Below are 18,264 nucleotides of genomic sequence, written 5' to 3' on the forward strand. Positions count from 1 at the left end.
AATAGGCCTGTCATAATATTTTGGTCGGTATTTTGAGCTATATACGTTGAATGGTAAATCATGGTAATATAAACATGATTGATATTCCAGGCGCGGAACCATAAATATCCTCATAAATTATACCATAATACCACCTTAAATCATCATTTTGTTCACTGAAACTGAAACCCGTCCGGAAAGCGACACAGGCCAGGAACTGTATGAGCTCGAATTATTTTCCATTATTCTGCTGGTATGGGACCAACAACATAAGAACTAACATAGCTTGACCCTGGAATAGGATTTACGCTTCGAGACCCGGCTGACCCTAATTTGCACTGGATATTGTTGTTGTCCTCGAGCATAAAGATAGTACTACCTACAACCATGATATTAAACAAGGACTGACTAAAAATTGGTTAAAATTTTACCGGATCAAGATTTAAAAGAAATGACGTGACAAGTTGAGGGGACAAAAATCTAAATTATTAGGACAATATGGCAAGTAAAAGGTCTCCTACAGAAGCACATGGACTGCTCAGTTCTGACCAGAAAACAACATATGAATCGTCACAAGAAAGTGACAAGATACAGGTAAGAATTGCATGATTGTATAAAAGTAATGGTATCTGTATACTATAGCATTTAATATTAAGTCAAGTTCTGTATAGTGTTTTGTCTGTATACATGTCAAACGAGATCCTGGAGAAGATGAATACACCGTAAAAACAACTGATAAACACTAAAACATGTTTATTTTTATATTTCACACGCGGGTACACGTAAAAGTTGAGGAGGCCTTGCACACGATTAAATTAACACCAAAACACGTTTATAGAGGTATTTGGGATAAAAATATAAACACTCCAGCTTTTATATATCACCGATATAAACATGTTAAAGTATTTGATCAATAAATCCGTCTATAACTTAGGCGACGAAAAAAGAAAACCCTGTTCTACGGGCCCGACCGACCCAGATTTTTAACAAATTGGGAAAAATAATTTTCCTGTACAAATGAATGCCGACCCAAATTTCGGAAATTGCAGGAACAATTAGTTTTTGTATTTTATTGCAAATTATTTACAGAAGCTTACAGATTTTGGTGATTTTTTGGGGTCATTTAAAAAAACAAAAAAAAAACCGACCGGCCGACCCTACTTGAAAGGTCCGTCCGCCTGAAGAACAGGGTTTCTTTTTTTCATCGCCTAATTGCCTACAGCTTGTGTTGTGACTTCTTCTTCTTCTCTTCATCTTTCTTTCTTGCTGTCCCAATCATAGTGTTTTGTGTAGGATGTGGATTCTCAGGGGGCGCTGAGACCCCCTGTCAGTATAACAGCAAAAGCTGACTTCAAGAACTCCTCTCTTCCAACTCGGAGCTCATCCAGCCTCTACCATGTTACCTCGCCAGTGTGGTATGAGTAGGCAGAAGGAAGGGACACTTTTGTAGGGTGAACCTTCTGTAACCCAGCTATGGGTAAATAGCGAATACTAGCTATGGTTTAAATAGTCGTCAGTGGTCAACAGCATTGATGTATGTGTTGCGCCGGAGGAATCAACCGTATGGTCAACGACAAAACACAATTACACAAAGCTCATATCTGGCATCCAGGGAGATGGTTTGTGTCAAGAGGAGGCTAGTACTGTAAGAACTCAGGAATGGCCCTCTACTGTTGGTACGGAAGGACCTGGCCACCCACCGTACTATTTGGCCTTGAATGTAAGCATGAGAGTACAAAGTCAAAAGAAAACGATGGTATCGGAAGGTGCGACCCGCAGGCCGGAAGATACGTCAATGGCTACTGGGGAAGAGAGAGATGCTGCTCAGAGTACACCTGTTGGTGATGACAGATCAGGATTAAAGCCTGCTACAGGAAGTCCTGTTCTTGATGGTCCCAGGAAGGAAAGGAACAGCACCCCTTTAAGGAAGCCAATAAATATTGCTACATGGAATGTACGCAGTATGTCAGGAGGAAAGATTGAAGTTGTGGAGAAGGAGATGGTTGCAAACAATATTAAGATCCTAGGAGTAACAGAGTTGTGGTGGCTTGGTCAAGGGAGGTTCACTACAGATGATGGAAGTATGTTCATCTATTCTGGAAAAGATACTGGAAGGAAACGAGGAGGTGTGGGTTTCATAATAGAAAGAACCACAGCCAAGTGTGTTTTGGGATATAATCCAATAAATGAAAGAGTGATGACTGTAAGACTGCAAGGACATCCTTTAAATGTATCTATCATACAAGTGTATGCACCAACATCAGATGCATCAGAGAGCGAGATGACAGACTTCTATGAGATGGTACAAGGAGTTATGGATAGTATACCTAGAAGAGACTTACTCATCGTACTGGGGGATTGGAATGCTAAGATTGGCAAAATGAAGGAGAAAACTGGGTGTATAGGCCAATATGGACTTGGGATCAGAAATGAACGTGGAGACAGACTGGAGGAATTTTGTGAAGCTAATAACCTAGTCATTGGGAACACGTTATTTCAGCATCATCCACGGAGACTGTGGACTTGGATGAGCCCAGGAGATAGAACAAGAAACCAGATCGATTACATCATGGTCAGGAAGAGGTGGAGAACATCACTCCAAAATGTCAGGACACGACCAGGCGCTGACTGTGGTAGTGACCATCAGCTACTTGTAGCCAAAGTAAAACTAAAACTGAGAGCTAAGAGAGGCAATGCACCACCTACCAGGTATGATGTTGACAACATTCCCACTCAATATTCAGTAGATGTGAAGAACAGGTTTGACGAGTTACTGAAAGTTAATGAAGAGGAGCAGACCCCAAATGAATTGTGGGAAGACATGAAAGAAGCAGTCCAGAGCACAGCAAAGAAGTACATCCCTAGAAAGATGAAACGGAAACAGCCGTGGATCTCTCAGCAGACCTTAAACCTAGCTGATGACAGGAAGAGAGCAAAGGCAGATGGAGGAAAGGAAGAATGGGCACGCTTAAACAAAGAGGTCTCCAAAAGTGTTAAGCAGGACAAAAGAAACTACATCGAAAGGAAATGTGTGGAAATGGAAAGATGTAAGGGTGACTCAAAAATAGCTTTTGGTATTGCCAAAGAACTTACCAAGAAGTGGACCCCAGGATGGATGTTATAAATGATGAGAAAGGTAACACTCTTACCGAAAGTGTAGACATCAAAAGGCGATGGGTTCAGTATAGTTCCCAGCTGTTTGAGGCACAAGATGACAAGGTGTATGTACAGTGTGAAACGAGTGAGGAAGAACCTCCACCATTGAGATCTGAAGTTGAGCTTGCCATGGAACAAATGAAAATGCTAAGTCACCTGGCATTGATAATGTAGCTTCTGAGTTGTGGAAGGCAACTGGGAAAGAAGGATAGACCTAATGTGGCGTCTATGTGGTATCATCTGGAAAAAGAAGAAATGGCCGAGAGACTGGTGCAGGGCAGTATTTATTCCACTGCCAAAGAAGGAAATTTGAAAGAGTGTGCCAATCACCGGACCATCAGCCTGATTTGTCATGCAAGTAAAGTGCTTCTGAAGATCATCATCAAGAGAATGAAGAACAAAATGGAGGAAGAAATAGCTGATGAGCAGGCAGGATTTCGTGAAGGAAGGGGTACTAGGGACCAAATTGTCAATATCAGGAATGTGATTGAGAAATGCAGAGAGCATAGACTTCCTCTTTACATGTGCTTCATAGATTACAGTAAAGCTTTTGACTGTGTTAGCCACCCTCAGATGTGGGAAACTATGAAAAGATGGGTTTCCCAAGTCATCTTGTGGATCTGATCAGCTGCTTATATGAAGACCAAGAATCGGCAGTCAGAACAAGTAGTGGAGACACAGATTGGTTCAAGATTGGAAGAGGCTTACGACAGGGCTGTGTGCTATCACCAAACCTATTTAACATCTACTCTGAAGACATAATGAGAACAGCTTTGGAGGGGTTTGAAGGTGGAGTGAAGTTTGGCGGTACAAGAATTACTAACCTGAGGTACGCCGATGATACCACTCTTATTTGTAGCAGCAGAGTAGAGCTGATTGAACTTTTGAAGCGCATCAAAGAGGCCAGCGAAGAAAAACACCTTCTCCTGAACACAAAGAAGACAAAAATAATGGTTGTAGACAGAGAGCGGAAAAGTGATGAGTTTGTGATAGATGGACAGCAGATTGAGGAGGTGAAGCAATTTGAATATCTGGGTTCAATGATTAACAACAGTGGTGACAGCACAACTGAAATTAAGAGAAGACTGGCTATTGCAAGGACAACTGTGCAGGGCATGTCAAGCATATGGAAAAGCAGAGGCCTATCCATTGACCTCAAGGTACGCCTACTTCGTGCAACTGTGTTTTCCATTGCCACTTATGGATGCGAGTCTTGGGCTATGACCAAGAATGATAGGAAAAGAGTAGATGCTTTTGAGATGTGGTGTTACAGGAGGCTTCTACGAGTGACATGGAAAGACAGGAGAACAAATTCCTGGATCCTCGACAAGATTGGTACAAGTCTAACCATCAGAAGCGGCATAATGGAGAGAAAGCTGAAGTACTTTGGCCATATTGTCAGGAAACATGGAGGTGTAGAAAACAGATTTTGCAAGGGGCTATGGAAGGCAAACGAGGAAGAGGACGTCCACCAACATCTTGGACTAATGACGTGAAGCTGGTTTCTAACCAGGGAATGCAAGGTGCAACGCACTTGGCATCAGATCGAGTGAGATGGCGTACTCTTGTGAAGACCACAGCAGCGCTACACAGCGCCACCTGACACAGAGAGAGAGAATTGCCTACACGTCTTATAATGTTAGTTGTATGCAACGCCTCCTACACTTAAATTACGTGTATGCCTATGATATAAATATAAACGCGTTTTAGTGTTAAAGTGTTATTCGTTGTTTTTTACAGTGTAGGACGGTATACGGGATAATTATTAGGAATTTTTGAGTACTGAGCTTTTCTTGAAGAGCTTATATGCCCAGGCTATGTGGTTGCAGGGATGCAAGTTTTCAGGCTTTTGCCTGAATTCAGGTCAGATTTACACATTCAATTTCTTATATCTTCAGCCCATTTTAGTAGAAGTAAAAACGGTTACATGTACTATGACCAGAGTTTTATCATGCTGTTTTCGGTCTTTTTGTCAAAAGTGGACTTTTATCCGGTGCGTGCAGTCGGTGGGGGAGTCATCTCCAAACTGTAGTTTTTCTGTGAGTGCTTTGACACCAAAACAGGGGTCATTCAGTGAGAAGGCACCCAAAAAGAAGTTTCCGTGAGACTGGGAAAATTTTTCCATATGGGGGGGGGGGGGGGGGGGGCGGTTTTGTGAGACTGGGAAATATTTTGGGTCAAAATTTTGATAACATTTTCAAAGTCATCAAAATTTCATTTTTTTGAGAAAAAACACGGATCATTGAGTGAGAGATTACTCAGAAATTTGTCCAAAAAAAATATAGGGTCTTTTGGTGACAGGAAAACTAAAAAGGGGTCATTGAGTGAAAAGGGGGATTAATCATAAATCAAAACACGGGTCTTCGGGTGAGAGGAAATTGAAAATGGGGGTCAATGTGGCCCGTCAACCATTTTGGCCCCCGGGTGCGGCGACCGCATCCCGTGCAACATTGACCCCTTTTAAACTCGCTCTTCGAATGACCCCTTTTCTCTAAAATGTCCAGAATTTTTGATATTTTCCTAAAATTTAACGCTATTTACTTATCGCCCTTTTTTGCCCCTTGAATGACACCCTTTTTGGCGTCAAATCTCTAATCGAAATACCGCTGGTTTCAAGTTTTCCATAACGTAGTAATTCGCAAGACAGGCTAGAACTATAGGCCTTATAGACCTTGCGGGACCTTGAGAAGATTTTTTTGTAATCGGAAATCACGATCAGGCCAGCTTATAATTATAAAAAAAACCCTTTTATAGGGTTAAGCAGCGCCAAGGATTTATCATTTAAATATTAATGGTCCAATGCACAAAAACCCACCCATAATCATATACCAAAATCGCTGAAAAGGTACGGTACCCTAAAACCGTGGCACATCCCCGTATACCTCCAACCAGGGAGACCCCCACGTATATTTTGTATCGTGTATGATCATGAGAATAATTGAATATTTCCGATAACCTTGCTTTTCCTTGTGTTTATAACACTTCCAAAACTAAGGGGCTGAGCAATAATTATTGGCATTATTGCCCTCCCCCCCCCGGGTGATGATATGTTCAAATGGTGTGCCAAAATTGCTTGCCCCCCTTTTAGCCTGCCCAAAATTGTTTGCCTTGACTTTTCAGGGACCATAATAATTATTCTTATTTGTGATTGCAGCGATCCGGTGTTGGACTTGATCTCTCGATGCCGACTATATCACTCTTCATCCTTGGTAAAATTGCTGGCGTTGGAATTCTAGCACTACCAAAAGCTGTCAGTGATACTGGTGTGTAAATCTATAGGCCTACCCTCTAAAAAGTCAAAACATATATGGTAGGCTATATCCAGCGACTGTAGGGAGGGGGAAATTGTAGCGGGGGGCGGGGCAAGATAGAGCTGTTAAAAAATCATATCAACACGAAAATTACCGACACCAAACTTTTTTTTTATTAGAGATTAAGGAAGTCTAAGTTTCAACATTTTTAAATGAGACAGTATTATAGGCCTACAATGTATATAGCGGTGATTAACTAAGCAGATGTATTTACTGTGTGTAAATTAACTAATTTTCTATTCTATATACTCCAACGAATAACAGGTATATGGGGAGTGTTTCTGCTGCTGATTTACTTTGCAGGAAGCATATATTCAGGTTTAATTTTGGCGCGAAATTGGAATATGCTAATAGAAAGAGACCCACGTGTTGGGACAGAGATCAGCAGAGATCCATATCCGCTAATGGCATTCCATGCTTTTGGGATTTATGGAAGGTAAGTTTAAATAAAGCAACTTTTGACGCAAATGGCTGTCCATAGTTATTATACGGGGACAATATACGGTAGCAGTGGCGTAGCATAAGTCATCCTGTTGGGGGGGCAACCATGATAGGGGCACCGGGTCAGATGGGAGGGTGGGGTGCACAAGCCATATTTCGGCAATTTTTATGGGATTTTCTATATTTTCAAATCGATGGGGGGGGGGGCACGTTCCCCCGTGCCCTGTGACGCTACGCCACTAGTCTTTTGGAGTCAATAAAATAGGCCTATACTGTCCTATTATGCCTAGTACATTCAACAATCTGTTAGCATGTTTCCTTAATACCAATAATAGGCCCTAGTGTTAAACAAACAAACAATTCACATTGAAATAATTTAAACCAATTAATTTGTCTTCATTATATTAAAAGAACAAAAGCCTATTGTTTTATGATAATAGATTTTAAAAAGCTAAACAATATGAAGCATGGATTTTTACAACCAATCAAATAGATATATAGGGCTAGCCCTTGGCATTAATTGGTCACATAATATTATCCTGCTATATATCATACAGCTTATCATATAATTGATGAATTTATGACACACGCATACAAAAATTTACATTGTATGATATAAAGTTAAAGGCCTAATATCAGTTATCAGTGTAACACAATTAAAATTGTGTATAAATTGCTTAAAAGTGAAGGACAAATCATTCAAATTGTCATTGAGTATAGTTTGAAACTAAATATTTGACAAAAAACACGAGAAAAGAGCAGTATGGGCAATGTTGAAGCCCATGCAAATGCATGTAGGGCCTATATGCATATAGTCAATGTCTCGACTTAAAGGGGCATTTCGTGATCCTCGTCCCCCCCCCCCACTTTTCTCAACAACAAAAAAGAAAGAAAGATTTTTATAGCACTGGAAACTACAACCATGCCCAAAATGTGTTGGGACACTTATGGAAAACGTACACTATATTATAATTATGGCCTTATTTCCGTTATTTTTAACGTGATAAAGTGGAGATTTCTTAGGTGTCAAGCCTAAACCCTTTCCTAACACCTCAACCCTTCCCTTCTCCACCAATCAATGTTGGGTGCCACCAGGCGCGTATGACCAAAAAAGTAGAACTCAACATTGAGCGGGTGGGGGGCTTATTTACATTACCTTATCAAAACCGTCCCAACACACACAACACTTATGGCCAGCATTGTAGCTACCCTCCACTTTTCTCAAAAAAAGTCGAGATTTTTATACCACTGGAAACATCTAGCTACATCATGTTTATGTACAAAACATTTCTTGCAGATAAATAACGTTAAGCAAAAATATCGTCAAATTTGAATTTCGTTCTGGTATACCAGAATGAAATTACAACAGTGGCCTATGGAGCAATGTAATACACATAATCATGTTTAATTCGCATTAAACGCAAAATCGCAATCAAATGAAATTTTGGGAATAAGCTTTTTTCTTTGATATCTGCTGGAAAATGTCATAAAAAGAAGATGCTGGGATCACAAAATACTCTTTTAAGGGGTTAAGTGTAGAGATAGAGGATCTATTTCATGTAAAATGTTCTTTTTTGTTTTTAATACACAGCATTCGGATTTAAGCTGGTTTTTTTTGTATTTCTGTTTTTATTGCCCTGTACTTGGAACTGGTGGGTGGAGAAAGATACATCGAGATAACCACCAGTCCCCTTCTTTAATTCAACTACATGACAACAACATTAGAGTGAAACTATTATATGCATAGCATTCAAATAAATTGCAATGATGAATAGTAAAACAAATGTAATTGATTAGGAGCTAGCAGACTATGTTTGTACATATTGATCAAGCAAAATCAGTCTGAAGTCGGTCATATTCAATTTTCAGTTTCTTAAACAAGCATTTGCAGAGCTACATTTTGCAGCAAACCACATTGAAACGGAACAACTAGTTCAAAATATTTGAACAGTTAAAGAGTTTAAAAAAAAAGAAAAAAAAAGAAACATTTCAATCAAGCTTTCCGACTTCCGACTAATTTTGCTTAATCACATCACATATGCTGTAAAAATAAACACAGGTGCAAAAAAAAACCCCGTTAACTGAATTTTGATGATTTTTACGATTTTCGAATGATCAAATCGTTAAAAATAAGTTTGTTTTCTGCCAGCTTTAATGGACTGATATAAAATTAATATACTGTTATTTTACAGATGGCTGGGTGCTGCAGTTCTTTACTCTAGCATTATATTTGGCGTGACTGCTGATATTTTATTAGTTTCCGAAAACTTACAGATTTTATTCCGACAATTAAATATCAACTTAGCATTTTGCTATTGGTTGCCAATAGTAACGTATTTGGTTTGCCCATTGACGTGGTTTGGAACACCTAAAGATTTTTGGTAAGTATCATGATGTGGGTTTTGTGTCGGGTGTGTCATATGCGGGGTGTGGGTAGGGTGATGATGTGGGGTGGGTGTGTGGGGGGTAAGTGTTATATCACAAACATGTCAGAATACGACATGGACCAAATGTTCTTTTTTTTTACGAACGCCAATGAACTAATGTTATGTCTCCAACAAACAAAAAGTTTGACAGAAAACGTGTAGATGTCCGGTTATATCATATATAACAGTATAAAGGTAAATTGTATAGACTAAAACGTTTCAATAACTTACTGCAAAAATATTTTAAAACTTAGGGCCTATTGCTAAACATTCTAACATAATATTTTAAACTGGACAAATAATCTATAATAGACCATGACATTCTTTAATACATAATGTTATTTATTAAGTGCTTACAAAATACTTTGCAAATTATGCTTATGATATATTTTACAATAAGATTTTGAAAACAGTTTTTAAAAGCATTTTCATTTAAAACACGCTATAAACTATTTCCAAGATCTTATAAATTATAGCCAGACATTTATATGTATTCAAACGTTTTAACCGCAAGACAAAACACATTACATTGAAACACGTTTATAACGTTTTAAAAACATTTTTGTGTTTGCTGGGTCTATACTTCTTCTTGGGGTTTATAGTTGAATTGGGATATCTGAAAGTCATAGTTCTTGTTGAGACAGCGTGGTCTTTGCGGTGGGGGTGTGTGTGTCTGTGTGTGGAGAGGGGGTCGGGGTTAGGAGGTTTACCCCACCATGAGTTAGTTTGCTAACTCATTCCCCTAAAGAAAATTTCAGCCCCCCTAAAACCAACCCCTAACCCCACCCCGTGTAAAATTGAAAATTTGCCCGGTAAAAAACAAAATTTTACATTTTGGGCAAAAATAATGTAAAATGTTATTGGTCCGGTAAACAGAAAAGTTCCCCTTAATTTTGGGCTAAGACAGTGACAGTAACACATGACCAAGTGATGCCCACCATCAGGATGTTTTGGTCTTTGCCCCTTCAGAAAACTGAAGATGTAAAATACTTGGACCCCCCTCAAATGATTTTTACAAAAACCATACTACCAACAAGTATTTTTTATTATTTCAGGTTAATAGGCATCACAGCAGGTCTTACTAGCATGCTATCTTCCCTTCTCGTAATCATTGGTACCTCCTTCGACGTCAGCAGCCGACAAACACTGGACCCTGTTCACGTGGACTTCTGGCCATTCTGTGCTGCATTAGGACTCGTGGCATTCGCGTATTCAGGACAGTCTGTCTTTCCAACACTTCAACATGATATGAAAAGGCCGGCAAATTTTCGCAAGAGTGTTGTTCTGGGATATATTAGTAAGTGCATTGTATTGAATTTCGTCTATATTATTATTATTATTATTATTATTATTATTATTATTATTATTATTATTTATTATTGTTATTATTATTGTTATTGTTATTGTTATTGTTATTATTATTATTATTATTATTATTATTATTATTATTATTATTATTATTATTATTATTATTATTATTATTATCATTATCATTATCATTATTATTATTACTATTTTCATCAACTATCTACTGCTGAAAGCACACTACTTCACCAGCTATCTACTGCTGATAGCATACCACTATCTACTGCTGATAGCATACTGCTTCATCAACTATCTACTGCTGATAGCACACTACTTCATCAACTATCTATTGCTGATAGCATACTGCTTCATCAACTATCTACTGCTGAAAGCACACCACTTCATCAACTATCTACTGCTGATAGCATACTACTTCATCAATTAGCTACTGCTGAAAGCACACTACTTCACCAGCCAGCTATCTACTGCTGATAGCATACTACTATCTACTGCTGATAGCATACTACTTCATCAACTATCTACTGCTGATAGCACACTACTTCATCAACTATCTATTGCTGATAGCACATACGTCATCAACTATCTACTGCTGAAAGCACACTACTTCATCAACTATTTACTGCTGATAGCATACTACTTCATCAACTATCTACAGCTGAAAGCACACTACTTCAACAGCTATCTACTGCTGACAGCATACTACTTCATCAAATATCTACTGCTGATAGCATACTACTTCATTAACTATCTACTGCTGATAGCATACTTCTTCATTAACTATCTACTACTGATAGCATACTTATACTTCATCAACTATCTACCACTGATAGCACATTACTTCATCAACTATTTACTGCTAATAGCACACTAATTCATCAACTATATACAGCATGTCTAAAAAAAAATTGTGCAAGTCAAAAAACGTCAATGACGTAGTCTTAGCTCTCAAATGCCGTTTGTTCTGTTCAATTTGCTTGTTTTAATCTCGAGATATGCTTAGTTAACGACGAAAGGGTAAAATCACATTTGTGCCACTTTCACTAGGGAAGAGGGCTTTACATGTAAATCAGTGATAGCATCAAGTTTATCGTGAAATCAAAAGAATGTATCAATTACACAATACACATTTTTTTACTGTTTTTATTATTTGATCATGATGCAGGAATGATGATTCTCTTTTTTTACAGATTAAAAGAATAAATATTTCACATTCTGCTGTAAATTTAACATGGTAAATACTGTTCTCCTAGTCACCCAAGACATGTTAAAAGACAAACAAATATTGCACACTAAGGTCCGTATGCACAAAAAGAGTGAGACAGGGTCTTAAGTTAGACCTGGCCTAACTGGAAGTAAGTTCCATCAGGAATGGTCCTTTACTCTTATTTCCTTCCTGGCTAGCACATTCTAAAGACTTTGATTCAACGTTCAAAAATTAACTAACTTAAGCAAATGTAAAGGAAAATGTCCTTTCTCGTGGTACTATATAAATTCCATTTAGACCAGGTCTAACTTCAGACCCGGTTTAGTCTAACTCTTTTGTGCACATGGACCTTATAGGTTTATATTACTTGTTGGGAGAGAAATTAGACAAAATAATGCACGCGCGCTGAAGTTGATGCGAATGATGCATCTAATGCACGAGCCCCGAAGGGGGAGTGCATTCAACTTCAGCTATCATGTACAGCTCTCGTCCCTAGTAAAAGTGGCCGGCACAATTGTGATTTTGCCCTTTCGTTATTAAATAAGCATATCTCGAGATTAAAACAAGCAAATTGAACAGAACAAACGGCATTTGAGAGCTAAGACTGCGCCCTTGACGTTGATGTAGGCCTAAGCATCATGTCACAACGGTATTTTCTAATTGCCAAAGAGGGCGCTTTGTACTTGCACAATTTTTTTTGAGACAGGCTGTATTGCTGATAGCATACTACTTCATCAGCTATCTACTGCTGATAGCATACTATACTTCATCAACTATCTACTGCTGATAGCATACTACTTCATCAGCTATCTAATGCTGAAAGCATTCTACTTCACCAGCTATCTACTGCTGATAGCATACTGCTTCATCAGCTATCTACTGCTGAAAGCATATTACTTCATCAGCTATCTACTGCTGAAAGCACCCTACTTCATCAGCTATCTACTGCTGATAGCATACTACTTCATCACCTATCTACTTCTGATAGCATACTACTTCATTAACTATCTACTTCTGATAGCACACTACTTCATTAACTATCTACTGCTGATAACATACTACTTCATTGACTATCTACTGCTGATAACACACTACTTCATCAACTATCTACTGCTGATAGCATACTACTTCAACTATCTACTGCTGATAACATACTACTTCATCACCTATCTACTGCTGATAGCATACTACTTCATCAGCTATCTACTGCTGAAAGGATTCTACTTCACCAGCTATCTACTGCTGATAGCACACTACTTCATCAGCTATCTACTGCTGAAAGCATATTACTTCATCAGCTATCTACTGCTGATAGCACACTACTTCATCAACTATCTACTTCTGATAGCATACTACTTCATTAACTATCTACTACTGATAGCACACTACTTCATCAGCTATCTACTGCTGATAGCATACTACTTCATCAGCTATCTACTGCTGAAAGCATATTACTTCATCAGCTATATACTGCTGATAGCACACTACTTTATCAATTATCTACTGCTGATAGCATGCTACTTCATTAACTATCTACTGCTGATAGCATACTACTTCATCAACTATCTACTGCTGATAACATACTACTTCATCAGCTATCTACTGCTGATAGCAAACTACTTCATCACCTATCTACTGCTGATAGCATACTACTTCACCAGCTATCTACTGCTGAAAGGATTCTACTTCACCAGCTATCTACTGCTGATAGCACACTACTTCATCAGCTATCTACTGCTGAAAGCATATTACTTCATCAGCTATCTACTGCTGAAAGCACACTACTTCATCAGCTATCTACTGCTGATAGCATACTACTTCATCAACGATCTACTTCTGATAGCATACTACTTCATTAACTATCTACTGCTGATAGCACACTACCTTATCAATTATCTACTGCTGATAGCATGCTACTTCATTAACTATCTACTGCTGATAGCATACTACTTCATCAACTATCTAATGCTGATAGCAAACTACTTCACCTATCTACTGCTGATAGCATACTACTTCATCAACTATCTACTGCTGATAGCATATTACTTCATTAACTATCTACTGCTGATAGCACACTACTTCATCAACTATCTACTGCTGATAGCACACTACTTCATCAACTATCTACTGCTGATAGCATACTACTTCATCAGCTATCTACTGCTGAAAGCATATTACTTCATCAGCTATATACTGCTGATAGCACACTACTTTATCAATTATCTACTGCTGATAGCATGCTACTTCATTAACTATCTACTGCTGATAGCATACTACTTCATCAACTATCTACTGCTGATAACATACTACTTCATCAGCTATCTACTGCTGATAGCAAACTACTTCATCACCTATCTACTGCTGATAGCATACTACTTCACCAGCTATCTACTGCTGAAAGGATTCTACTTCACCAGCTATCTACTGCTGATAGCACACTACTTCATCAGCTATCTACTGCTGAAAGCATATTACTTCATCAGCTATCTACTGCTGAAAGCACACTACTTCATCAGCTATCTACTGCTGATAGCATACTACTTCATCAACGATCTACTTCTGATAGCATACTACTTCATTAACTATCTACTGCTGATAGCACACTACCTTATCAATTATCTACTGCTGATAGCATGCTACTTCATTAACTATCTACTGCTGATAGCATACTACTTCATCAACTATCTAATGCTGATAGCAAACTACTTCACCTATCTACTGCTGATAGCATACTACTTCATCAACTATCTACTGCTGATAGCATATTACTTCATTAACTATCTACTGCTGATAGCACACTACTTCATCAACTATCTACTGCTGATAGCACACTACTTCATCAACTATCTACTGCTGATAACATACTACTTCATTAACTATCTACTGCTGATAGCACTTTACTTCATCAACTATCTACTGCTGATAGCATACTACTTCATCACCTATCTACTGCTGATAGCATACTACTTCATCAACTATCTACTATGATAGCTTACTACTTCATCAACTATCTACTGCTGATAGCACACTATTTCATCAACTAGTTGATAGCATACTACTTCCATCAACTATCTACTATGATAGCTTACTACTTCATTAACTATCTGCTGCTGAAAGCATACTATTTCGTAAACTGTCTACTGTTGATAGCATACTGTTTCATCAGTTATCTACTGAAGACTATAACTATAGAAAACTACCTGTTCAATCTATTGCTGAAAGTACAAAACTTAAGCACTTATCTACTGCTGATAGCTTACTACTTTTTCAACTATCTATTACTGATTGTGCATAATTTTGTGAGGTTCATTAGACTGCTCGCTAATCTTGTTTTAAAGATCGACTAGTAAATATAAAACCGTCTTGATTCCTTATTGTTTTTTGATACAGTTGTTGCTTTATGTTACTTCCCCTCATCTCTATTCGCCTACTGGGTTTACGGAGCTGAATTTCAACGTACTGGTGGGGATAATGTTTTTGATTTCTTCACATCTCAGCCCGTCGTCATCATGTGTATACTATCACTTAATACACATCTGATATTATCCGTCGTGATTGACACAAATCCGTTTAATCAAGATATTGAGGATTATGTCGGGATTCCATATGGTGAGTGCTGTCAATATTAGGCGTTAAGTTTCAGTGAAGAGGTTAAGGGCTGGGGGTATGAACGTTTGGACAGTATTTTTTGTGGGACATGAGAGCACATCAGACATATTGAATTGATTTCTGAATACGAAGAATGTTCTTCTGATATCAAATAATTTTGATTTTTTTAATTCGCGATATACTACACATTTTATGGCAAATGATTAAAGAATGATATTTCTGATATTTAACAGTCCTCCCAGTAAACTTTATCAATCTAATAATATTTACTTAAAGTGTTACTATGTAGCTGGGATGAAAAGCCGACGATCAATTGTTGACCTTTCGTATTGAAGATATGGATTTCTTCCCCAAAACACCAAAACAATTTAGGTCTTTTTAGGAAAAAATGCCCCTCCCTCAATTTTACCCTCCCACCAGGGCTCATAATTATTGCACAGCCGCTTAATCTCCGACACAGGGGTGTAAATTTCAAATGGAGTCACCCATTCAGGTATCCCCATTTGAAATTCACACTCCTTGTGTGGGAGATTAAGGTCATGTCTTCCATAGGGGGATAGCCTAATATCCTTGGGCCTAAGGACTCTAGAGGGAGGGGGAACAGCAGGCCTACATAAAAATTGAAAGTGTTAAATAAATCTTGTTTTATATTATGTTCTTTATTTTCTTCAAGATTTTACATGGAAGAGATGTATATCCCGAAGTCTCGTCATGACAGTTGTTCTATTACTGGCATTTCTTGTACCAAAGTTTAGTACTTTTATATCCATATTTGGAGCACCACTTACAGTATTTGGAAATTTTGTAATTCCATCATTAGTGCATCTAAAACTTCGCTCTATGTTAGCCGGAACAGAGGAAAGGTGAGAACATTATTATATATTTAAAATTCATGGATGTTTTCTAAGCCATAGCCAGGGGGTTGCTTGTTAACCTAAGGCCTAAATGCCAATCCAAATAAAAATGTCCCCTTTTTCTGTAAAAGCTTTGAAAATCAGCCCTTTTTAAGGAAAAAATCACAAAATGTCTGTTTTTTGGTAAAAATATTAAAATCAGCCCTTATACTCAGAAGAGCCCACTGAGCAGTAATTTAAAGCAATAATGTGAACAAAACATGAGATTGATTTTCTTATTTTGTTGCTCCGGATTCTGTGTAATGTTACAGGTTATTTAAGGTGATAAGTATTACCAAGGATGGGGAAATTGGGGTATGGTGTATAGGTCTGCTTTTCAATTATCAATCATTTTGTTTATTATCATCATCCCTGGGGTTCTCCATTTTAATTTGGGTCAGTGGCGTAGATTTCTTTTTGACATTGGGAGTAATGGGGTTAGAAAAAATCCAGCACCTTTTGGCGACAGATCAAGTTTATGGTACAAACGCGCGCGAAGTGCGCCAAACACTTTTGGGGCTAAAATGGGCAAATATGAGGTTAATTTGGTCAGAAACCCATATTCAGGTGTCAACATTGGGGGGGCTGATTGTATGGACCATACCCCTGGCAAAATATTGGGGGGGTAAATCCCCGGGATCTACGCCTATGGTTTGGGTGGGGATGTGCGACTGGGACTCCAAAAATCTACCCGACTTTAAATAAAGTTTGACGAAAAACAGATCCAAATTATATTCATTTTTGGAAAATTACCGCAAACTAATAATTGCTAAAAAAGGATGAAAAATTCACACTTTTCCAAATTTTTTTTGATAAAAACATCCTTTCATAAAACCAAATTTTCATGATATTTAGGGCTATTAATACACCAAAATGGCTGAAAATGCACCTGAGTCCTAAAAATATTTTATTATCATTATAAATTTACTCATTTTTTAAAATTATTATCATACTTGCTGGTAAAATATTATAAAGCAGCAAAATTAATGTCCATAATTTTGTTTTTTAATTATTTTTAAATATTATGTATTTTTTGATACAAAATTGTTGATTTGTCCTTTATAAAATAAATGTATTTGTCATGGAACAAAAAATATGTTAATTTTTATGCTTCATTTGCTTTGCAGATGGATCGGCTACTTTGAGTTATCTCTACATATCGTGGTGAATACATTAGCAGTAATAGGCGGATCGCATCAATTACAGCAGGGCTGTATATTCTTACTGATAATAATAGTTCTGCTTTTACTCTCCCATGTTTTCTTAATATGTCCTTAGAAGTGGTATAGAATTTCATCATTTATTGTTGGAGTTATTAAGGACTATATATACTTCAAACATTCAATGTAGAATATTCATTATTCAATATATATATATATTTATTTTCTTATCTTCTAATGAATGTTTGTTGATGGAAAATCAATTGTATTTGATGTCAGAATGTTTGGTGGAGTTATATTATTTATTGTACAATCATTAAACATTTGTTACAAGTTGAACAAACATCCAATATTTCTATGTCCAATAAAAATATGCAGTGGGCATTAGGGATGGATATGCCAAAGTTACTTGTTTGTTTGCTACTAATGGTAGCATTATACTGCTGGGACTAAACAGAATTATTTATTGTATGTATGCCAGTCTGTCCCCATTTAAAGGGGCTGAGAGATTTAAAAAATATAATTAAAAGACATTGCCTTATTTTGAAAGATTTTAATACTCAGAGCTTACTGAGCAGCAATTTAAATTCTTTAATATTGAAAATAAGAGATGTGTTGTGACCTTATTTGTAATGTGATCTGTGAAGACCCTTCACATATTGATATTTTCAATTTTTAAAGACAAAAACATGGAAATTTTGAACTTTTTTTAGAAGTTTTTACTTGTATATACCTGTGATTTCAACATTAAAAGCTATG

General features: G+C 37.5%; 1 protein-coding gene across 1 annotated transcript; it reads left to right on the forward strand.

The window, feature by feature from the left end:
* The first annotated feature begins 104 nt into the window (after positions 1–104).
* LOC140140314 (uncharacterized) lies at positions 105–17,781 on the forward strand. Its single transcript, XM_072162088.1, has 8 exons — positions 105–573; positions 6,290–6,398; positions 6,711–6,882; positions 9,080–9,268; positions 10,369–10,610; positions 15,234–15,452; positions 16,126–16,315; positions 17,473–17,781. The coding sequence occupies exons 1-8, from the start codon at positions 478–480 to the stop codon at positions 17,621–17,623; spliced, it is 1,368 nt and encodes a 455-aa protein (XP_072018189.1). The 5' UTR covers positions 105–477; the 3' UTR covers positions 17,624–17,781.
* Positions 17,782–18,264: the final 483 nt, after the last annotated feature.

The sequence above is a fragment of the Amphiura filiformis genome, chromosome 19 (genome assembly GCF_039555335.1).
Source record: "Amphiura filiformis chromosome 19, Afil_fr2py, whole genome shotgun sequence".
NCBI classification, from domain to species: Eukaryota; Metazoa; Echinodermata; class Ophiuroidea; order Amphilepidida; family Amphiuridae; genus Amphiura; species Amphiura filiformis.